This window comes from Oncorhynchus kisutch, linkage group LG18 (assembly GCF_002021735.2).
Source record: "Oncorhynchus kisutch isolate 150728-3 linkage group LG18, Okis_V2, whole genome shotgun sequence".
Classification (NCBI taxonomy): Eukaryota; Metazoa; Chordata; class Actinopteri; order Salmoniformes; family Salmonidae; genus Oncorhynchus; species Oncorhynchus kisutch.
Genome location: NC_034191.2, coordinates 77,057,143 through 77,081,341, shown reverse-complemented (window position 1 = coordinate 77,081,341; position 24,199 = coordinate 77,057,143). Strand labels below are relative to the sequence as shown.

The window sequence follows — 24,199 nt, the reverse complement described above, 5'->3', positions numbered from 1 at the left end:
GCCTACCTTCAAACTCAGTGCCTCTTTGCTTGACATCATGGGAAAATCAAAAGAAATCAGCCAAGACCTCAGAAAGGAAATTGTAGACATCCACAAGTCTGATTCATCATTGGGAGCAATTTCCAAAAGCCTTTAGGTACCACGTTCATCTGTACAAACAATAGTACGCAAGTATAAACACCATGGGATCACGCAGCCATCATAACGCTCAGGAAGTAGACACGTTCTGTCTCCTAGAGATGAACGTATTTTGGTGCGAAAAGTGCAAAACAATTCCAGAACAACAGCAAAGGACCTTGTGAAGATGCTGGAGGAAACAGGTACAAAAGTGTCTATATCCACAGTAAAACAAGTCCTACATCGACATAACCTGATGGGCCGCTCAGCAAGGACAAAGCCACTGCTCCAAAACCCCCATTAAAAAAAGCCAAACTACGGTTTACAATTGCACATGGGGACAAAGATCATACTTTTGGAGAAATGTCCTCTGGTCTGATGAAACAAAAATAAAACTGTTTGGCCACAATGACCATCATGGAGGAGAAAGGGGAGGCTTGCAAGCCGAAGAACACCATCCCAACCGTGACGCACGGGGGTGACAGCATCAAGTTGTGGGGGTGCTTTGCTGCAGGAGGGACTGGTGCACTTCACAAAATAGAAATGGCATCATGAGGTAGGAAAATTACGGGGATATATTGAAGCAACATCTCAAGACTTCAGTCAGGAAGTTCAAGCTTGGTTGCAAATGGGTCTTCCAAATGTACAATGTCCCCAAGCATACTTCTAAAGATGTGGCAAAACGGCTTAAGGACAACAAAGTCAAGGTATTGGAGTGGCCATCACAAAGCGCTGACCTCAATCCTGTAGAAAACTTGTGGGCAGAAATGAAAAGGCGTGTGCGAGCAAGGAGGCCTACAAACCTGACTCAGTTACACCAGCTCTGTCAGGAGGAATGGGCCAAAATTCACCCAACTTCTTGTGGGAAGCTTGTGGAAGGCTACCCGAAACGTTTGACCCAAGTTATAAAATTTAAAGTCAATGCTACCAAATAGTAATTGAGTGTGTGTAAACTTCTGGCCCATTGGGAATGAAAGAAAGAAAAATAATTATCTCTATTATTATTCTGACATTTCACATTCTAACAATAAAGTGGTGATCCTAACTGACCTAAGACAGGGAATTTTTAGTAGGATTCAATGTCAGGAAATTTGATAAACTGAGTTTAAATGTATTTGGCTAAGGTGTATGTAAACTTCCGATTTCAACTGTATATCCTCATGAAGCTACATCCTGATGAAGCTACATCGCAGGTCCGTAATATTCCCGAAAATATGCATTGTCTGGATAGGGGGCCTAGAGGCAGGCCTGTATGTGCATATGCAAAAAAGGTTCCAGAACACTTTGAATGAAAGCAGCTGCTGCAACACGACAAGAGAAGATGTTGAGGAGGGGGGAGGGGGGGTTACTACAAAGGGTAGTGTCAGATTAAGAAGCCAATAAAGTCTTACCGTAACTCCAGTTGGCCCAGGAACACCACAATCGCCCTGCGAAAGAGTGAAGATACAAAGTGGATCGTCTGACACAAGTATCGAACTTTGACCGAGGAAATAGTGTGCGTGTAAGACTAACCTTGATCCCTTTGGGGCCCTGTGGCCCTGTGAGTTCAGACATCATAGACCTGTCTGCTGCAACCATGGCCCCTGGCTCACCCTTCTCGCCCTGCAAACACACGTGACCAATAACACGATATACATACAGACACACACTCGCAGTCAAATGACAATAAGACGATATACATACAATCAAATGACAATCATACATACTGTAGACATATGAGCACAACCCCTCCTCCGTACACAAACCCAGGGGTAATGTGCAGCACATGCATGTTGAAGCAGCATGAGCACCTCTCAGAGAAAGGAAAACATTACATAATAATCTCATTTATGTTGTTCCACAGACCTTGGGACTGAAGCATATTGTCTATGGCTGCTCAGTCTGGAACCCATTAGCAGGCTTATACATATCAATGCCCTGAGTGCAGCAACCGGGGTCCTAGCTTTAATCATAAGCACTGGCGTTCAGTTTCACACTTTCAATTGATTGAAACCCAAAGGGCTTTGAGCCTGTATATTAGATGTTGATTCAGTCCAGTGCAGAAAAGGCCACATAGTATTTATTACATTTTAGCAGACGCTCTTATCCAGAGGCACTTACACTAGTGAGTGCATACATTTTCATACTGGTCCCCCATAGCCTGGAGGCCCATGGGAATCGACCCCACAACCGTGGCGTTGCGAGTGCCATGTGCTACCATCTGAGCCACACGGGACACAATAGGAAATCCTGGGCTCTTCAGTGGTTTCCTTTTCACCCTAGCGGAATTCTGGCCCTAGCGGAATTCTGGCCCTAGCGGAATTCTGACCCTAGTGGAATTCTGACCCTAGTGGAATTCTGACCCTAGTGGAATTCTGGCCCTAGTGGAATTCTGGCCCTAGTGGAATTCTGACCCTAGTGGAATTCTGACCCTAGTGCAATTCTGACCCTAGCGGAATTCTGGCCTGACTCAAGTGGAATTCTGACTCAAGTGGAATTCTGAGCATAGCGGAATTCTTAAAGGGATAGTGCGTAATTTTTCAACTTCCCCAGAGTCAGATGAACTCATAGATATCATTTGTATGTCTCTGCATGCAATTTGAAGGAAGTTTAAGGTAGTTTCACGAGCCATTGCTAACTGGCATTAGAGCAATGGACTGGAAGCGGTTCCTCTAGAATTCGTCATTGCGCTAACGCTACTGTTCATAGCGACTTGGTTCAAACTGCATGCAGAGACATAAAACATGTATACCATTAGTTCATCTGATTCTGGCAAGTAGAAAAAGTTCTTAGTTGCCAAAATGTGGAACTATCCTGTTAAAATGAAAACAAATAACACACACACTTACCTTTAAGCCTGGAGGCCCTATGGTCCCTGGAATCCCCAAGTCACCTTTTGGACCCTGTGGCCCCTGGGAATTATCATAGTAAATGTAGGTAAATAGCCAAAATAAATACATCAACTAGAACAGACACATCTACAACAGCCATACTCATAGGTAGACAGCGGGCCGGATCCGGACCCAGAACAGGGTCAATACAAACCGATCAGATCGGTCGGGATTCGACTCCTGGTATCATATGAACACACATAAGACATGGAACAGTTGTAGAATTGCAAGAAAAACTGCTACAGTTTCCCTTTGCTCGATGGCATAATGGGGCGAATATCCATCAGGACCTTTGCCACCTAGGAAATGTGTGTGACTGGACCGTATCCAATAGTATGAGAACCCTGATCGACTACAACAGTATCTCTCTCCTATCAGTAAGTATCTGTCCAACTGCACAGTATAAAGTTTCCACTGTCAAGTTGATCCCAAAAGCGTGTTTTCCGAATACTGTATATTCTGCAATAGAGAAAGGACAGACACAATACCATGGTAACCCTACCAACAGATCCTCTGAGCAGTAAGAGAGAAAATCTGATTTGTTTTTTACTATCGTATGAATTATGGACCCATACAACAAAACAATAGTGTGTTTCAAGGTCCTGTCAAGGGGTCACGTTCCAATGAATCCAACAAAATGACCGACACACTGTAAAAGTAACCTCCAGTCACAGATAAATATAGATAAATGGATCTCTCATAGCCTGGACCTAATTGTCTTTAGGGACACAAAAAAAAACGTTTACACCAATTTTATGACCAAACATTACAGATATTATTACAGCAATTTGAAACAAATTTTTGATGTGATTCCAGCCATTTCTCAACATAATTCGCTTTTTGGGGGGAGTGAGTACGTCAAACCTGTTCTGCCACATAATCGTATTAAGGCCATTTAAAGAACATCAAGAGGGCAATCTGAAAACATATTAACACACACACACACACAGACACAGACACACAGACACAGACACAGACACACACACACACACACACACACACACACACACACACACACACACACACACACACACACACACACACACACACACACACACACCTCAAGCATAAGTCTACTCACCCTGAGCCCCTGAGATTCCAGCAGCCCTGAGAAGTTAAACACACCCTCTTTATCACTGAGCAGGACCTGAGGTAGGACAGAGAGGAGAGACAGTGAGATCACTATCAACATCCATGTTAAAACTATTCTATCAGAGAGCATCGGTAGGGGTGATAACAATGACTTTAATAACACCTAATTACTTTCTAACATCCTCTTACATCCTGGAGGTTGATAACAGATCCCGAAGACCCAGGAGGTCCTGGAGGGCCGGGGAAACTGAAACCGTCCTGACCTCTCTCTCCCTGACAACAGAACACAAGGTTAGATGAACCAAGAACAGGGCCACCCTGGTTGGCTCCAGAAGGATTAACTCATAAGAGATGAACAGGAACGGAGTCAGGAGGAGTGATAGTGTACCTTTGGTCCCATATCACCTTGGTCCCCCTTCGCTCCCTGCATGGAAGAAATGGCAAACAACTATCATGACAAAAGAGAACTGAGACCGTTTTATGATGAACCTACAAGAACAACTGTAAAGAGGATAAAGATAGATTAGAATACTATAACAATCAGGAAAGGAAACAAAGGAGAGAGATTGAATTGGACAGTAAAAATCAGGTGATGTACTGACTGTATGCCCTGGCAGTCCATCCAGCCCAGAGGCCCCAGCTGCTCCTGGAGCACCAGGCTCCCCCTACAGGAACACAGAGGAAATGGTTGAGGTTGAAGGTTTTAGACCTTTAGATGCCTGTGAGTGACCCACCCACCTAACATAGCCCAAAATTGGCCCAAAATCTACCTCATCTGAGTAATTAGTGAGACTTCTGAAAACCTCTTTATCTTAATGAGGAGATTGTAGATGAATGACTCTTTCCTATATGAATCACATCTACAGTTGGGAATTGTACTAGGGCATAGATGCTTAGTGCTTTGGGAATTGCTGGTGGTGGGTATGCAGATGATGTACAGTCCCTGAGAGGGTTAAAAAGCAAGATGGCCATCTCTGGCCCTGCCTGTGCACATATGTGTCAGAGAGGAATTCATTGGAAATTAGCGGAATAATAGGAACCACATGGTGCGGATGTCGGCACTTCCTCTCTGAGGATAAATGGGAACCAGTTGAGTCGAGAGGACGCACCTTTACCGCTACACCAGGAAGCCCGTCCTGCCCGTCTTCGCCCTGTGAGGGAGAAACAAAATGGCGGTCAGTATGGGAACTTTTTACAGGTATGTGGAAGCACATATTCTGACACATAGAGAGAGGAAGACATTGAGAGAGAGATACATTACAGTGCATTCAGAAAGTATTCAGACCCCTTCACTTTTTCCACATTTTGTTATGTTACAGTCTTATTCTAAATTTAATTAAAAAAGATATATTTTTATTCTCATTAATCTCTATACAATACCCTATAATGACAAAGCAAAAACAAGGTTTCATAAAATACTTTCCGAATGCACTGTGTGCCACAGATGTTTTAATTATTAGCTTGGTCCACTAGAAGCCCATTAGAAGTATTGTAAGATTTCGATCCTATGATCTTATACACCACCAGACATGCCACCAGGGGTCTTTTCATAGTCCCCAAATCCAGAACAAATTTAAGAAAACGTACAGTATTATGTAGAGCCCTTATTGCATTGAACGTCCTTCCATCTCATTTTGCTCAAATAAACAGCAAACCTGGTTTCAAGAAACCGATAAAGCAACACCTCGTGGCACAACGCCTCTCCCCTATTTGACCTAGATAGTGTGTGTATGTATTGATATGTAGGCTACGTGTTCCTGTAAAAAAACAGTGATGTAGTTCTGTCCTTGAGCTGCTGTCTATTAATGTTCTGTATTATGTCATTCTGTATTATGTCATTCTGTATTATGTCATTCTGTATTATGTCATTCTGTATTATGTCATTCTGTATTATGTCATTCTGTATTGTGTCATTCTGTATTGTGTCATTCTGTATTGTGTCATTCTGTATTATGTCATTCTGTATTATGTCATTCTGTATTATGTCATTCTGTATTATGTCATTCTGTATTATGTCATTCTGTATTATGTCATTCTGTATTATGTCATTCTGTATTATGTCATTCTGTATTATGTCATTCTGTATTATGTCATTCTGTATTATGTTATTCTGTATTATGTCATTCTGTATTATGTCATTCTGTATTATGTCATTCTGTATTATGTTTTATGTGTTGTGTGGAACCCCAGGAAGGGTTGCTGCTGCTATAGCAACAGTTAATGGGGATCCTAATAAAATACCAAAATATGCTTGATTGATTCTATGATTCATATGACTGATACTTTAAGTGGCGTGCAGTAGGATGTGAACAAGGGTCTTCTAGATAAGGAGTGGCGTGCAGTAGGATGTGAACAAGGGTCTTCTAGATAAGGAGTGGCGTGCAGTAGGATGTGAACAAGGGTCTTCTAGATAAGGAGTGGCGTGCAGTAGGATGTGAACAAGGGTCTTCTAGATAAGGAGTGGCGTGCAGTAGGATGTGAACAAGGGTCTTCTAGATAAGGAGTGGCGTGCAGTAGGATGTGAACAAGGGTCTTCTAGATAAGGAGTGGCGTGCAGTAGGATGTGAACAAGGAAGCTTCTAGATAAGGAGTGGTGTGCAGTAGGATGTGAACAAGGGCCTTCTAGATAAGGAGTGGCGTGCAGTAGGATGTGAACAAGGGCCTTCTAGGTAAGGAGTGGCGTGCAGTAGGATGTGAACAAGGAACCTTCTAGATAAGGAGTGGCGTGCAGTAGGATGTGAACAAGGGCCTTCTAGATAAGGAGTGGAGTGCAGTAGGATGTGAACAAGGAACCTTCTAGATAAGGAGTGGAGTGCAGTAGGACTGAACAAGGAACCTTCTAGATAAGGAGTGGTGTGCAGTAGGACTGAACAAGGAACCTTCTAGATAAGGAGATGTTTGTCTTCTGCCACACTCAGTGGTGAAACAAGTGAGTCACACTTCACACCAATGATCTAATACACGTTCACATTTTAGACAAACTACTGTGTCTAGTATATACAGACTACTGTGTCTAGTATATACAGACTACTGTGTCTAGTATATACAGACTACTGTGTCTAGTATATACAGACTACTGTGTCTAGAAAAACAGATGACTGTGTCTAGCATACATGAGAACATCCAAGAGTCAGAAAATACTGCCGACGGCAAGTATACGTTGACCTTGATGTCAGGTTGAAGTGTGTTTTTCGAGAGTAGCTCCCTTCCATAGTTAGCTTTAACCACAGTCGATGGATATCAATGGTACAGGATATTGTATTGAAACATGCCTGATAGGTACATTGAGTAAAGCCAGTATGTCAGTGATAGAAGACATGAGGGACTACCTTAGGTCCTGGACGGCCAGGTTTGTCAATAGGTCCCTGTGGAAAGCACCAGAAAAAAAATATATTGTCAGTATTAATCATACTTATTTTCATATTAATATCATCCTTATAGGGTTGAAGTCCCAGCAGCGGCATAAGAAACCACTCTTTGTGTTCGAACCTGAATACTTCTGGCCATCACTGCCCCAAAGCCACCCAGTTCCCTAGAACCCTTCATGTCCTGCAAACAACATACAGTCAATGACAACTGATGTGTGCTAATGAAACATCTGGCACAAAATGGCTGCCGGGCATCACTAAGGTGGGTGGCTACACATTGGCAGAGAAGTAGAGGCGAAACGAGATGATTTACTTCGCCCCAAAATCTATCCTCGTGAGATAAGAATGCAACATACGTCAAATCAAATGAGATGTTATTAGTCACATGCACCGAATACAGTAAATTGTAAATTGTAAATTGCTCACCTAACAAACAATGCAGTTAAAAAAATTAAATAAGGATAAGAATAAGAAATAAAAGTAACAAGTAATTAAAGAGCAGCAGTAAAATAACAATAGCGAGACTGTATACAGGGGGTACCGGGACAGAGTCAATGTGTGGGGGCACCAGGTTAGTTGAGATAATATGTACATGTAGGTAGAGTTATTTAAGTGACTATGCATAGATTGTAACAATAGAGAGTATCAGCGGTGCAAAGGGGGGGGGGGCAATGCAAATAGTCTGGGGGGTAGTCATTTGATTAAATGTTCAGTCTTATGTCTTGGGGGTAGAAGCTGTTTAGAAGCTTCTTGGACCTAGACTTGGCGCTCCAGTGCCACTTGCAATGAGGTAGCAGAGATAACAGTCTATGACTAGGGTGGCTGGAGTCTGACAATTTTTAGGGCCTTCCTCTGACACCACCTGGTATAGAGGTCCTGGATAGCAGGAAGCTTGTCCCCAGTGATGTACTGGGCTGCCTTGCGGTCGAAGGCCGAGCAGTTGCCATACCAGGCAGTGATGCAACCAGTCAAGATGCTCTTTATGTGGCAGCTGTAGAACCTTTTGAGGATCTGAAGAGCCGTGCCAAATCTTTTCAGTCTCCTGAGGGGGAATAGGTTTTGTCGTGCCCTCTTCACGACTGTCTTAGTGTGCTTGGACCTTGTTCGTTTGTTGGTGATGTGGGCACCAAGGAACTTGAAGCTGTCAACCTGCTCCACTGCAGCCTCGTTGATGAGAATGGGGGCATGCTTAGTCCTCTTTTTCTGTAGTCCACGATCATCTCCTTTGTCTTGATCAAGTTGAAGGAGGGTTTGTCCTGGCACCATATGGCCAGGTCTCTGACCTCCTCCCTATAGGCTGTCTCGTCGTTGTCGGTGATCAGACCTACCACTGTTGCGTCATCAGCAAATTTAATAACGGTGTTCGAGTCGTGCCTGGCCGTGCAGTCATGAGTAAACAGGGATTACAGGAGGGGACTAGGCACGCACCCATGAGGGGCCCCTGTGTTGAGGATCAGCGTGGCGGATGTGTTGTTACCTACCCTTACCACCTGGTGGCGGCCTGTCAGGAAGTCCAGGATCCAGTTGCAGAGGGAAGTGTTTAGTCCCAGGGTCCTTAGTTTATTGATGAGCTTTGAGGACACTATGGTGTTGTACGCTGAGCTGTTGTCAATGAACAGCATTCTCACATAGGTGTTCCTTCTGTCCAGGTGGGAAAGGGCAGTGTGGAGTGCAATAGAGATTGCATCATCTGTGGATCTGTTGGGGCGGTATGCAAATTTGGAGTGGGTCTAGGGTTTCTGGGATAATGGTGTTGATGTGAGCCATGACCAGCCTTTCAAAGCACTTCATGGCTACAGATGTGAGTGCTACAGGTTGGTCGTCATTTAGGCAGGTTACCTTAGTGTTCTTGGGCACAGGGACTATGGTGGTCTGCTTGAAACATGTTGGTATTACAGACTCAGACAGGGAGAGGTTGAAAATGTCAGTGGAGACACTTGCCAGTAGTATATGTTCTGGTAATCCATCTGGCCCCGCGGCCTTGTGAATGTTGACCTGTTTAAAGGTTTAACTCACATTGGCTGAGGAGAGCTTGATCACACAGTCTTCCGGAACAGCTGGTGCTCTCATGCATGTTTTAGTGTTATTTGCATCATCGATGCACTTATTGATGAAGCCAATGACTGATGTGGTGTACTCCTCAATGCCATCGGAGGAATCCCGGAACATATTCCATTCTGTGCTAGCAAAACAGTCCTGTAGCTTAGCATCTGCTTCATCTGACCACTTTTTTTGATCTAGTCACTAGTGCTTCCTCCTTTAATTTTTGCTTGTAAGCAGGAATCAGGAGGATAGAATGATGGTCAGATTTGCCAAATGGAGGACGAGGGAGAGCTTTGTATGCGTCTCTGTGTGTGGAGTATAGGTGTGGTTCAGAGTTCTTTTCCCTCTGGTTGCACATTTAACATGCTGATGGAAATTTGGTAAAACACATTTAAGTTTCACTGCATTAAAGTCTCCGGCTACTAGGAGCGCCACCTCTGGAGGGGCATTTTCTTGTTTGCTTATGGTGGAATACAGCTCATTCAATGCTGTCTTAGTTCCAGCCTCAGTCTGTGGTGGTATGTAAAACAGCTATGAAAAATACAGATGAAAACTCTCTAGGTAGATAGTGTGGTCTACAGCTTATCATGAGATACTCTACCTCAGGCGAACAATAGCTCGAGACTTGCTTAGATATCGTGCACCAGCTGCTATTTACAGAAATACATAGTCTGCCGCCCCTTGTCATACCAGACGCCGGTGGAGCCTATAACCAGCCAGCTGTATGTTGATAGTGTCGTTGTTAAGCCACGACTCTGTGAAACATAAGATATTACAGTTTTGAATGTCCTGTTGGTAGTTTAATCTTCCGCGTAGATCATCGATTTTATTCTCCAAAGATTGCACGTTTGCTAGCATAATGAAAGGAAGTGGAGGTTTATTTGATCGCCTACGAATTCTCAGAAGGCAGCCCGCCATCCGGCCCCATTTTCTCTGCCTCCTCTTCATGCAAATCACAGAGATCGGGGCCTGTTCCCGAGAAAGCATTTATATCATTCGCGTCGGGCGCATCAGACTCGTTAATAGAAAAAAAAGATTCTGCCAGTCCGTGGTAAGTAATCACAGTCCTGATGTCCAGAAGTTATTTTCGGTCATAAGAGACGATAGCGGCAATATTATGTACAAAATAATATGTTACAAACAATGCAATATAAACAAACAAAAAAACAATCGGTTGGGGACACATAAAACATCAGCCTTCTTCTCTGGTGCCATTGTTACATCATGTACCGTATGTTTTTGACCCTCTGACAAGCAGGAGAGCTGAGTGAGTGAAATCATACCTCCAGGTCCAAGCTGAAGCCCCGTCCTGGCGGTCCCGGTAGCCCAGGGGGCCCCCTCAGACCTGTCTTCCCCTCTGGTCCCTCTGAGCCGGGCAGACCTGGGAACCCTGCAGCACCTGGCTCCCCCTAGGAGAGAAACACAATGGTTCAGTCCAATAACCTCCTCAAGCAACATTTTTTGCATATGTGAAGGAACTGGATGGGTCTAAGTATTATGAAGCCCATTGGAAGGCATCACAGTAGCTTAGACCAATCGTTTCCTTCAGATCTGCATCCACTGATTGAGATGGGGCTAGATGTTGATTTTGGAGCATACAGTCTTCTATTTATTTTGTTCTGGTTATTAGCAGTAATTATCCCTAGCTTCATATGTAGAGACCAGCTGTGTTTGGGTTGATTAGTGGTTAAAAGCAGTTGTGGTTTTTAGGGTCACTTCTAGGTTGGGGAGTAATGGATTGGCATGACTCAAACTGTACCTTTGGTCCATGTGTTCCGCTCAGACCCGGCTCACCCTGTCAAAGAAAATGTTTCAATCAAATGAAATCCAATGTTCTTCAAGAAGCCCTTCTTTTTTTAAATCTTTTTTTTTTTACAATCACTACACAGGATATCAGAGGTCTACATCCATTAGTCGTACCTTCTCTCCTCTCTCGCCAGCTGGACCAGGGAACCCATCATTCCCATCAACGCCCTGGGAAATAGAACAATCACTTAGATTAGATGTGTTTCGGCGTAATATATTTCTGTCTAGTACGGGATCTCTCCTATCGTCAGATTCTATTTGGCTAAGAAGTGTCTGAGCTGACAGCAGCAGCGCAGCAAGACTGTAGATTTATTTCCATCTTTCTAATTTAGAAATAATTTTCTATTCAGAAGAGCCAGAACTCAATTCATAGTTTCAATGATGACAAATAAGATGAGATCAATGTCCTGTGTGTAATCCTTTCACACAGTTAGTAAAAGCCTCATGCATTCCCATGTCAAAAGGCCATGGGGCTTTCATGAGGCTTTTGTCCAGCTGCAGTCAGAAAGCCATTAGCTCACCGAGTGAAGATTACATTGCTGCTTCATGGCTTCTTAACCTTTTCATATGAGACTCTTTTAAGATCTTTAACTCCATTGGTCCATTGTTAATGGTCTTATTGTACTTTGTGAATCGTATCGTGAAACAAACTTAAAATGGTTTCTCTACAGATTAGGCGAGAGATCATTGACCTCAGCAATAACATTCTGTAATCTGTCATTCAGGCTGTTAAGCAATACCTCACCACTAGGAAAGTAAATCACCTTTGACCACAGATCTAGGATCAGACTAACCAACCAGCTACCTCCGATCCAGGGCTGAAAAAAAAGATCTGACTCTGTATCATTGGATAACACCGACTTTGCCCTGGTCTGTCAAACACAGAGGGTTGGAATTCCCATAGTGCTCTGTGATCAAGGTCCCTGGCTTTGAGCAGGCGAGACGTCAGAGCTGTACACATGTTCTAAGGAGGGAAGGCTAGGCAGCTTCTATTGTGTGGTGCAGGCTAGACCACAGAGAGAGATAGAGGGGCGAGGGACGCTGGCTGGGATTGTGGTTACCGTTGCAAAGGGGAGCAGACTTGCTTATAAACACAGAGCTCCTTTTACAGCTTGGCTAAAAGACTGGGTGACACACAGTGCTCCAAAAGAGAACTACAAAGAGCTGGTATCTAAGTGATGTCACTACTGTGCTCCTTCTAGATTGAGTAACAGATATGTAACACTAATAAAATGTCCCTTCTTTTCCACATTTACAAACGTGCTTAAGACAGGGTTTTAAACTTCAGTATAAGGGTTTTCTAACCATTATATAACCACATAGGTCGTTAACAAACTTAACTGTTTGTGATTAAAAGTGAAATTCCAACGCACTTTTTGAAACCGTTAAAAATAAAGCTGTAATATATAAGAACATGTCATGGCCTCCGTGCCTCTGTCTACAACCCTCCTCCCCCAAATCAACACAGGGCATCATCAAAACGCACTACAACTTGTCAAGGCAGCCAGATCAATGTCACCAGGGTCCAGCTCTGTGGTGCCCTCACCATGGTGACAGCTACTCTGGGTGCCTCAGTCGTCCGTTCAGTCACTCACAAACATGGGGCCTCCAGAACCTTCTGGGTTTAAGCAAGCAGAACAAATTGCAGGGTTGTGGGGGAAGTATGGGATTTTTAGATGGTTTCCAGGAATCTCTTGTCATGTAGCGGGCAGAGCTGTGCTAAAGGGTTGCATGAAGGTTGCTACTGGGCTTGACAAACCTTTGGCAGACACCTGGGGGATTCATTATTAACCTGGGAATTCATTATTAACCTGGGGGATTCATTATTAACCTGGGGGATTAACTATTAACCTGGGGGATTAACCTGGGGGATTAACTATTAACCTGGGGGATTCATTATTAACCTGGGGGATTAACCTGGGGGATTAATTATTAACCTGGGGGATTAACTATTAACCTGGGAGATTAACTATTAACCTGGGGGATTCATTATTAACCTGGGGGATTAATTATTAACCTGGGGGATTAATTATTAACCTGGGGGATTAACTATTAACCTGGGAGATTAACTATTAACCTGGGGGATTCATTATTAACCTGGGGGATTAACCTGGGGGATTAACTATTAACCTGGGGGATTCATTATTAACCTGGGGGATTCATTATTAACCTGGGGGATTCATTATTAACCTGGGGGATTCATTATTAACCTGGTGGATTAACTATTAACCTGGGGGATTAACTATTAACCTGGGGGATTCATTATTAACCTGGGGGATTCATTATTAACCTGGGGTATTAACCTGTGGGATTCATTATTAACCTCGGGGATTAACCTGGGGGATTCATTATTAACCTGGGGGATTCATTATTTTGATTATCAGACAGACACCTGGGGGATTAATTATTTGGATTATCTGGCAGACACCTGGGGGATTAATTATGTTGATTATCTGGCAGACACCTGGGGGTTTAACTCTTAACCTGGGGGATTCATTATTAACCTGGGGGATTAACCTGGGGGATTAATTATTAACCTGGGGGATTAACTATTAACCTGGGAGATTAACTATTAACCTGGGGGATTCATTATTAACCTGGGGGATTAACCTGGGGGATTAATTATTAACCTGGGGGATTAACTATTAACCTGGGAGATTAACTATTAACCTGGGGGATTCATTATTAACCTGGGGGATTAACCTGGGGGATTAACTATTAACCTGGGGGATTCATTATTAACCTGGTGGATTAACTATTAACCTGGGGGATTAACTATTAACCTGGGGGATTCATTATTAACCTGGGGGATTCCTTATTAACCTGGGGGATTCATTATTAACCTGGGGTATTAACCTGGGGGATTCATTATTAACCTGGGGGATTAACCTGGGGGATTCATTATTAACCTGGGGGATTAATTATTTTGATTATCAGACAGACACCTGGGGGATTAATTATTTGGATTATCTGGCAGACACCTGGGGGATTAATTATGTTGATTATCTGGCAGACACCTGGGGGATTAATTATGTTGATTATCTGGCAGACACCTGGGGGTTTAATTATTAACCTGGGGGATTAACTATTTTGATTATCAGGCAGACACCTGGGGAATTAATTATTTTGATTATCTGGCATACACCGGGGGAATTCATTATTTTGATTATCTGGCAGACACCTGGGGGATTGATTATTTTGATTATCTGGCAGACAGCTGGGGAATTAATTATTTTGATTATCTGGCAGACAGCTGGGGAATTCATTATTTTGATTATCTGGCAGACACCTGGGGGATTGATTATTTTGATTATCTGGCAACGCTTTGTTCTAAGAAATTAATTTGCAAAGCACACACACACACACACACACACACACACACACACACACACTTCACCAGACCCATCTGCCTTATAGGCCTCTGATAGGACCAGAATATAATACCTATAATAAGTAAGTAATGTCGGTCAGCATTTCACTGTGAGGTCTATACCTGTTGTATTCAGCATTTCACTGTGAGGTCTACTACACCTGTTGTATTCAGCATTTCACTGTGAGGTCTACTACACCTGTTGTATTCAGCATTTCACTGTAAGGTCTACTACACCTGTTGTATTCAGCATTTCACTGTGAGGTCTACTACACCTGTTGTATTCAGCATTTCACTGTAAGGTCTACTACACCTGTTGTATTCAGCATTTCACTGTGAGGTCTACTACACCTGTTGTATTCAGCATTTCACTGTAAGGTCTACTACACCTGTTGTATTCAGCATTTCACTGTGAGGTCTACTACACCTGTTGTATTCAGCATTTCACTGTGACGTCTACTACACCTGTTGTATTCAGCATTTCACTGTGAGGTCTACTACACCTGTTGTATTCAGCATTTCACTGTAAGGTCTACTACACCTGTTGTATTCAGCATTTCACTGTGAGGTCTACTACACCTGTTGTATTCAGCATTTCACTGTAAGGTCTACTACACCTGTTGTATTCAGCATTTCACTGTGAGGTCTACTACACCTGTTGTATTCAGCATTTCAATGTGACGTCTACTACACCTGTTGTATTCAGCATTTCACTGTGAGGTCTACTACACCTGTTGTATTCAGCATTTCACTGTAAGGTCTACTACACCTGTTGTATTCAGCATTTCACTGTGAGGTCTACTACACCTGTTGTATTCAGCATTTCACTGTAAGGTCTACTACACCTGTTGTATTCAGCATTTCACTGTGAGGTCTACTACACCTGTTGTATTCAGCATTTCACTGTGACGTCTACTACACCTGTTGTATTCAGCATTTCACTGTGAGGTCTACTACACCTGTTGTATTCAGCATTTCACTGTAAGGTCTACTACACCTGTTGTATTCAGCATTTCACTGTGAGGTCTATACCTGTTGTATTCAGCATTTCACTGTAAGGTCTACTACACCTGTTGTATTCAGCATTTCACTGTGAGGTCTACTACACCTGTTGTATTCAGCATTTCACTGTGAGGTCTATACCTGTTGTATTCAGCATTTCACTGTGAGGTCTACTACACCTGTTGTATTCAGCATTTCACTGTGAGGTCTACTACACCTGTTGTATTCAGCATTTCACTGTGAGGTCTACTACACCTGTTGTATTCAGCATTTCACTGTAAGGTCTACTACACCTGTTGTATTCAGCATTTCACTGTGAGGTTTACTACACCTGTTGTATTCAGCATTTCACTGTAAGGTCTACTACACCTGTTGTATTCAGCATTTCACTGTGAGGTCTACTACACCTGTTGTATTCAGCATTTCACTGTGAGGTCTATACCTGTTGTATTCAGCATTTCACTGTGAGGTCTACTACACCTGTTGTATTCAGCATTTCACTGTGAGGTCTATACCTGTTGTATTCAGCATTTCACTGTGAGGTCTACTACACCTGTTGTATTCAGCATTTCACTGTGAGGTCTACTACACCTGTTGTATTCAGCATTTCACTGTGAGGTCTACTACACCTGTTGTATTCAGCATTTCACTGTGAGGTCTACTACACCTGTTGTATTCAGCATTTCACTGTGAGGTCTACACCTGTTGTATTCAGCATTTCACTGTGACGTCTATACCTGTTGTATTCAGCATTTCACTGTGAGGTCTACTACACCTGTTGTATTCAGCATTTCACTGTGAGGTCTACTACACCTGTTGTATTCAGCATTTCACTGTGAGGTCTACTACACCTGTTGTATTCAGCATTTCACTGTAAGGTCTACTACACCTTTTGTATTCAGCATTTCACTGTGAGGTCTACTACACCTGTTGTATTCAGCATTTCACTGTGAGGTCTACTACACCTGTTGTATTCAGCATTTCACTGTGAGGTCTACTACACCTGTTGTATTCAGCATTTCACTGTGAGGTCTACTACACCTGTTGTATTCAGCATTTCACTGTGAGGTCTATACCTGTTGTATTCAGCATTTCACTGTGAGGTCTACTACACCTGTTGTATTCAGCATTTCACTGTGAGGTCTATACCTGTTGTATTCAGCATTTCACTGTAAGGTCTACACCTGTTGTATTCAGCATTTCACTGTGAGGTCTATACCTGTTGTATTCAGCATTTCACTGTTAGGTCTACTACACCTGTTGTATTCAGCATTTCACTGTGAGGTCTACTACACCTGTTGTATTCAGCATTTCACTGTAAGGTCTACTACACCTGTTGTATTCAGCATTTCACTGTGAGGTCTACTACACCTGTTGTATTCAGCATTTCACTGTGAGGTCTACTACACCTGTTGTATTCAGCATTTCACTGTGAGGTCTACTACACCTGTTGTATTCAGCATTTCACTGTGAGGTCTACTACACCTGTTGTATTCAGCATTTCACTGTGAGGTCTACTACACCTGTTGTATTCAGCATTTCACTGTGAGGTCTATACCTGTTGTATTCAGCATTTCACTGTGAGGTCTACTACACCTGTTGTATTCAGCATTTCACTGTGAGGTCTATACCTGTTGTATTCAGCATTTCACTGTGAGGTCTATACCTGTTGTATTCAGCATTTCACTGTGAGGTCTATACCTGTTGTATTCAGCATTTCACTGTGAGGTCTATACCTGTTGTATTCAGCATTTCACTGTGAGGTCTACTACACCTGTTGTATTCAGCATTTCACTGTGAGGTCTATACCTGTTGTATTCAGCATTTCACTGTGAGGTCTATACCTGTTGTATTCAGCATTTCACTGTGAGGTCTATACCTGTTGTTTTCAGCATTTCACTGTGAGGTCTACTACACCTGTTGTATTCAGCATTTCACTGTGAGGTCTACACCTGTTGTATTCAGCATTTCACTGTGAGGTCTATACCTGTTGTATTCAGCATTTCACTGTGAGGTCTACTACACCTGTTGTATTCAGCATTTCACTGTGAGGTCTACACCTGTTGTATTCAGCATTTCACTGTGAGGTCGACTACACCTGTTGTATTCAGCATTTCACTGTGAGGTCTATACCTGTTGTATTCAGCATTTCACTGTGAGGTCTATACCTGTTGTATTCAGCATTTCACTGTGAGGTCTACACCTGTTGTATTCAGCATTTCACTGTGAGGTCTATACCTGTTGTATTCAGAATTTCACTGTGAGGTCTATACCTGTTGTATTCAGCATTTCACTGTGAGGTCTATACCTGTTGTATTCAGCATTTCACTGTGAGGTCTATACCTGTTGTATTAAGCATTTCACTGTGAGGTCTATACCTGTTGTATTCAGCATTTCACTGTGAGGTCTATACCTGTTGTATTAAGCATTTCACTGTGAGGTCTATACCTGTTGTATTCAGCATTTCACTGTGAGGTCTATACCTGTTGTATTAAGCATTTCACTGTGAGGTCTATACCTGTTGTATTCAGCATTTCACTGTGACGTCTATACCTGTTGTATTCAGCATTTCACTGTGAGGTCTATACCTGTTGTATTCAGCATTTCACTGTGACGTCTATACCTGTTGTATTCAGAATTTCACTGTGAGGTCTACTACACCTGTTGTATTCAGCATTTCACTGTAAGGTCTACTACACCTGTTGTATTCAGCATTTCACTGTGAGGTCTACTACACCTGTTGTATTCAGCATTTCACTGTGAGGTCTACTACACCTGTTGTATTCAGCATTTCACTGTGAGGTCTACTACACCTGTTGTATTCAGCATTTCACTGTGAGGTCTACTACACCTGTTGTATTCAGCATTTCACTGTGAGGTCTACTACACCTGTTGTATTCAGCATTTCACTGTGAGGTCTACTACACCTGTTGTATTCAGCATTTCACTGTGAGGTCTATACCTGTTGTATTCAGCATTTCACTGTGACATCTACTATACCTGTTGTATTCAGCATTTCACTGTGAGGTCTACTACACCTGTTGTATTCAGCATTTCACTGTGAGGTCTACACCTGTTGTATTCAGCATTTCACTGTGACGTCTATACCTGTTGTATTCAGCATTTCACTGTGACGTCTATACCTGTTGTATTCAGCATTTCACTGTGACGTCTAGTACACCTGTTGTATTCAGCATTTCACTGTGAGGTCTACACCTGTTGTATTCAGCATTTCACTGTGAGGTCTACACCTGTTGTATTCAGCATTTCACTGTGAGGTCTACACCTGTTGTATTAAGCATTTCACTGTAAGGTCTACTACACCTGTTGTATTCAGCATTTCACTGTAAGGTCTACTACACCTGTTGTATTCAGCATTTCACTGTGAGGTCTACTACACCTGTTGTATTCAGCATTTCACTGTAAGGTCTACTACACCTGTTGTATTCAGCATTTCACTGTGAGGTCTACTACACCTGTTGTATTCAGCATTTCACTGTAAGGTCTACTACACCTGTTGTATTCAGCATTTCACTGTAAGGTCTACTACACCTGTTGTATTAAGCATTTCACTGTAAGGTCTACTATACCTGTTGTATTCAGCATTTCACTGTAAGGTCTACTACACCTGTTGTATTAAGCATTTCACTGTAAGGTCTACTACACCTGTTGTATTCAGCATTTCACTGTAAGGTCTACTACACCTGTTGTATTCAGCATTTCACTGTAAGGTCTACTACACCTGTTGTATTAAGCATTTCACTGTAAGGTCTACTACACCTGTTGTATTCAGCATTTCACTGTAAGATCTACTACACCTGTTGTATTCAGCATTTCACTGTAAGGTCTACTACACCTGTTGTATTCAGCATTTCACTGTAACGTCTACACCTGTTGTATTCAGAATTTCACTGTGAGGTCTACTACACCTGTTGTATTCAGCATTTCACTGTGAGGTCTACTACACCTGTTGTATTCAGCATTTCACTGTAAGGTCTACTACACCTGTTGTATTAAGCATTTCACTGTGAGGTCTACACCTGTTGTATTCAGCATTTCACTGTGAGGTCTATACCTGTTGTATTCAGAATTTCACTGTGAGGTCTATACCTGTTGTATTCAGCATTTCACTGTGAGGTCTATACCTGTTGTATTCAGCATTTCACTGTGAGGTCTATACCTGTTGTATTAAGCATTTCACTGTGAGGTCTATACCTGTTGTATTCAGCATTTCACTGTGAGGTCTATACCTGTTGTATTAAGCATTTCACTGTGAGGTCTATACCTGTTGTATTCAGCATTTCACTGTGAGGTCTATACCTGTTGTATTAAGCATTTCACTGTGAGGTCTATACCTGTTGTATTCAGCATTTCACTGTGACGTCTATACCTGTTGTATTCAGCATTTCACTGTGAGGTCTATACCTGTTGTATTCAGCATTTCACTGTGACGTCTATACCTGTTGTATTCAGAATTTCACTGTGAGGTCTACTACACCTGTTGTATTCAGCATTTCACTGTAAGGTCTACTACACCTGTTGTATTCAGCATTTCACTGTGAGGTCTACTACACCTGTTGTATTCAGCATTTCACTGTGAGGTCTACTACACCTGTTGTATTCAGCATTTCACTGTGAGGTCTACTACACCTGTTGTATTCAGCATTTCACTGTGAGGTCTACTACACCTGTTGTATTCAGCATTTCACTGTGAGGTCTACTACACCTGTTGTATTCAGCATTTCACTGTGAGGTCTACTACACCTGTTGTATTCAGCATTTCACTGTGAGGTCTATACCTGTTGTATTCAGCATTTCACTGTGACATCTACTATACCTGTTGTATTCAGCATTTCACTGTGAGGTCTACTACACCTGTTGTATTCAGCATTTCACTGTGAGGTCTACACCTGTTGTATTCAGCATTTCACTGTGACGTCTATACCTGTTGTATTCAGCATTTCACTGTGACGTCTATACCTGTTGTATTCAGCATTTCACTGTGACGTCTAGTACACCTGTTGTATTCAGCATTTCACTGTGAGGTCTACACCTGTTGTATTCAGCATTTCACTGTGAGGTCTACACCTGTTGTATTCAGCATTTCGCTGTGAGGTCTACACCTGTTGTATTAAGCATTTCACTGTAAGGTCTACTACACCTGTTGTATTCAGCATTTCACTGTAAGGTCTACTACACCTGTTGTATTCAGCATTTCACTGTGAGGTCTACTACACCTGTTGTATTCAGCATTTCACTGTAAGGTCTACTACACCTGTTGTATTCAGCATTTCACTGTGAGGTCTACTACACCTGTTGTATTCAGCATTTCACTGTAAGGTCTACTACACCTGTTGTATTCAGCATTTCACTGTAAGGTCTACTACACCTGTTGTATTAAGCATTTCACTGTAAGGTCTACTATACCTGTTGTATTCAGCATTTCACTGTAAGGTCTACTACACCTGTTGTATTAAGCATTTCACTGTAAGGTCTACTACACCTGTTGTATTCAGCATTTCACTGTAAGGTCTACTACACCTGTTGTATTCAGCATTTCACTGTAAGGTCTACTACACCTGTTGTATTCAGCATTTCACTGTAACGTCTACACCTGTTGTATTCAGAATTTCACTGTGAGGTCTACTACACCTGTTGTATTCAGCATTTCACTGTGAGGTCTACTACACCTGTTGTATTCAGCATTTCACTGTAAGGTCTACTACACCTGTTGTATTAAGCATTTCACTGTGAGGTCTACACCTGTTGTATTCAGCATTTCACTGTGAGGTCTACTACACCTGTTGTATTCAGCATTTCACTGTAAGGTCTACTACACCTGTTGTATTCAGCATTTCACTGTAAGGTCTACTACACCTGTTGTATTCAGCATTTCACTGTAAGGTCTACTACACCTGTTGTATTCAGCATTTCACTGTGAGGTCTACTACACCTGTTGTATTCAGCATTTCACTGTAAGGTCTACTACACCTGTTGTATTCAGCATTTCACTGTGAGGTCTACTACACCTGTTGTATTCAGCATTTCACTGTAAGGTCTACTACACCTGTTGTATTCAGCATTTCACTGTAAGGTCTACTACACCTGTTGTATTAAGCATTTCACTGTAAGGTCTACTATACCTGTTGTATTCAGCATTTCACTGTAAGGTCTACTACACCTGTTGTATTAAGCATTTCACTGTAAGGTCTACTACACCTGTTGTATTCAGCATTTCACTGTAAGGTCTACTACACCTGTTGTATTCAGCATTTCACTGTAAGGTCTACTACACCTGTTGTATTCAGCATTTCACTGTAACGTCTACACCTGTTGTATTCAGAATTTCACTGTGAGGTCTACTACACCTGTTGTATTCAGCATTTCACTGTGAGGTCTACTACACCTGTTGTATTCAGCATTTCACTGTAAGGTCTACTACACCTGTTGTATTCAGAATTTCACTGTAAGGTCTACTACACCTGTTGTATTCAGCATTTCACTGTAAGGTCTACTACACCTGTTGTATTCAGCATTTCACTGTGAGGTCTATACCTGTTGTATTCAGCATTTCACTGTGACGTCTACTACACCTGTTGTATTCAGCATTTCACTGTGAGGTCTACTACACCTGTTGTATTCAGCATTTCACTGTGAGGTCTACTACACCTGTTGTATTCAGCATTTCACTGTGAGGTCTACTACACCTGTTGTATTCAGCATTTCACTGTGAGGTCTACTACACCTGTTGTATTCAGCATTTCACTGTGAGGTCTATACCTGTTGTATTCAGCATTTCACTGTGACATCTACTATACCTGTTGTATTCAGCATTTCACTGTAAGGTCTACTACACCTGTTGTATTCAGCATTTCACTGTGAGGTCTACTACACCTGTTGTATTCAGCATTTCACTGTGAGGTCTATACCTGTTGTATTCAGCATTTCACTGTGACATCTACTATACCTGTTGTATTCAGCATTTCACTGTAAGGTCTACTACACCTGTTGTATTCAGCATTTCACTGTGAGGTCTACTACACCTGTTGTATTCAGCATTTCACTGTGAGGTCTATACCTGTTGTATTCAGCATTTCACTGTAAGGTCTACTACACCTTTTGTATTCAGCATTTCACTGTGAGGTCTACTACACCTGTTGTATTCAGCATTTCACTGTGAGGTCTATACCTGTTGTATTCAGCATTTCACTGTAAGGTCTACTACACCTGTTGTATTCAGCATTTCACTGTGAGGTCTACTACACCTGTTGTATTCAGCATTTCACTGTGAGGTCTATACCTGTTGTATTCAGCATTTCACTGTGACATCTACTATACCTGTTGTATTCAGCATTTCACTGTGACGTCTACTACACCTGTTGTATTCAGTGTTTCACTGTGAGGTCTATACCTGTTGTATTCAGCATTTCACTGTAAGGTCTACTACACCTGTTGTATTCAGCATTTCACTGTGAGGTCTACTACACCTGTTGTATTCAGCATTTCACTGTGAGGTCTATACCTGTTGTATTCAGCATTTCACTGTGACATCTACTATACCTGTTGTATTCAGCATTTCACTGTGAGGTCTACTACACCTGTTGTATTCAGCATTTCACTGTGAGGTCTATACCTGTTGTATTCAGCATTTCACTGTGACATCTACTATACCTGTTGTATTCAGCATTTCACTGTAGGGTCTACTACACCTTTTGTATTCAGCATTTCACTGTGAGGTCTACTACACCTGTTGTATTCAGCATTTCACTGTGAGGTCTATACCTGTTGTATTCAGCATTTCACTGTAAGGTCTACTACACCTGTTGTATTCAGCATTTCACTGTGAGGTCTACTACACCTGTTGTATTCAGCATTTCACTGTGAGGTCTACACCTATTGTATTCAGCATTTCACTGTGACGTCTATACCTGTTGTATTCAGCATTTCAATGTGACGTCTACTACACCTGTTGTATTCAGCATTTCACTGTGAGGTCTACACCTGTTGTATTCAGCATTTCACTGTGAGGTCTACACCTGTTGTATTCAGCATTTCACTGTGAGGTCTACACCTGTTGTATTAAGCATTTCACTGTAAGGTCTACTACACCTGTTGTATTCAGCATTTCACTGTAAGGTCTACTACACCTGTTGTATTCAGAATTTCACTGTAAGGTCTACTATACCTGTTGTATTCAGCATTTCACTGTAAGGTCTACTACACCTGTTGTATTCAGCATTTCAATGTAAGGTGTTGATTTCGGCGCATGTGACGAATAAAATTGGATTTGATTTGATGGAGTTTCAGTGTTTGGTGACTCACAGGCAGTCCAGGTTTACCCATCTCTCCATCCTTCCCGTTTTCCCCGGGAGCCCCAGGGGACGCAGAGAGGCCCTCAGATGAACCTGGGGGCCCAGGAAGCCCTGGAGGACCAGGTGGACCCTGGATGAAGAAAATAAATCAATAACATTAACGCTAACAAAATAACATGATACATCTGTCATAACGCATAAATGCACATGCTAATTTAT

At 42.2% G+C, this 24,199-nt stretch overlaps 1 protein-coding gene across 1 annotated transcript in view; it reads right to left on the bottom strand.

The window, feature by feature from the left end:
• The window catches only part of LOC109880011 (collagen alpha-1(XVIII) chain-like), a 180,938-nt gene that overhangs the window by 46,126 nt on the left and 110,613 nt on the right, over positions 1-24,199 (bottom strand). Inside the window, exons 12-24 of the mRNA XM_031796880.1 lie at positions 23,991-24,110; positions 11,411-11,464; positions 11,250-11,285; positions 10,774-10,899; positions 7,409-7,444; positions 5,189-5,230; positions 4,682-4,744; positions 4,468-4,503; positions 4,269-4,352; positions 4,069-4,134; positions 2,946-3,008; positions 1,630-1,719; positions 1,509-1,544 (exon numbers count right to left, since the gene is read on the bottom strand). Coding sequence (XP_031652740.1) covers positions 1,509-1,544; positions 1,630-1,719; positions 2,946-3,008; positions 4,069-4,134; positions 4,269-4,352; positions 4,468-4,503; positions 4,682-4,744; positions 5,189-5,230; positions 7,409-7,444; positions 10,774-10,899; positions 11,250-11,285; positions 11,411-11,464; positions 23,991-24,110 — 852 coding nt within the window. The remainder of the gene's footprint in view (positions 1-1,508; positions 1,545-1,629; positions 1,720-2,945; positions 3,009-4,068; positions 4,135-4,268; positions 4,353-4,467; positions 4,504-4,681; positions 4,745-5,188; positions 5,231-7,408; positions 7,445-10,773; positions 10,900-11,249; positions 11,286-11,410; positions 11,465-23,990; positions 24,111-24,199) is intronic.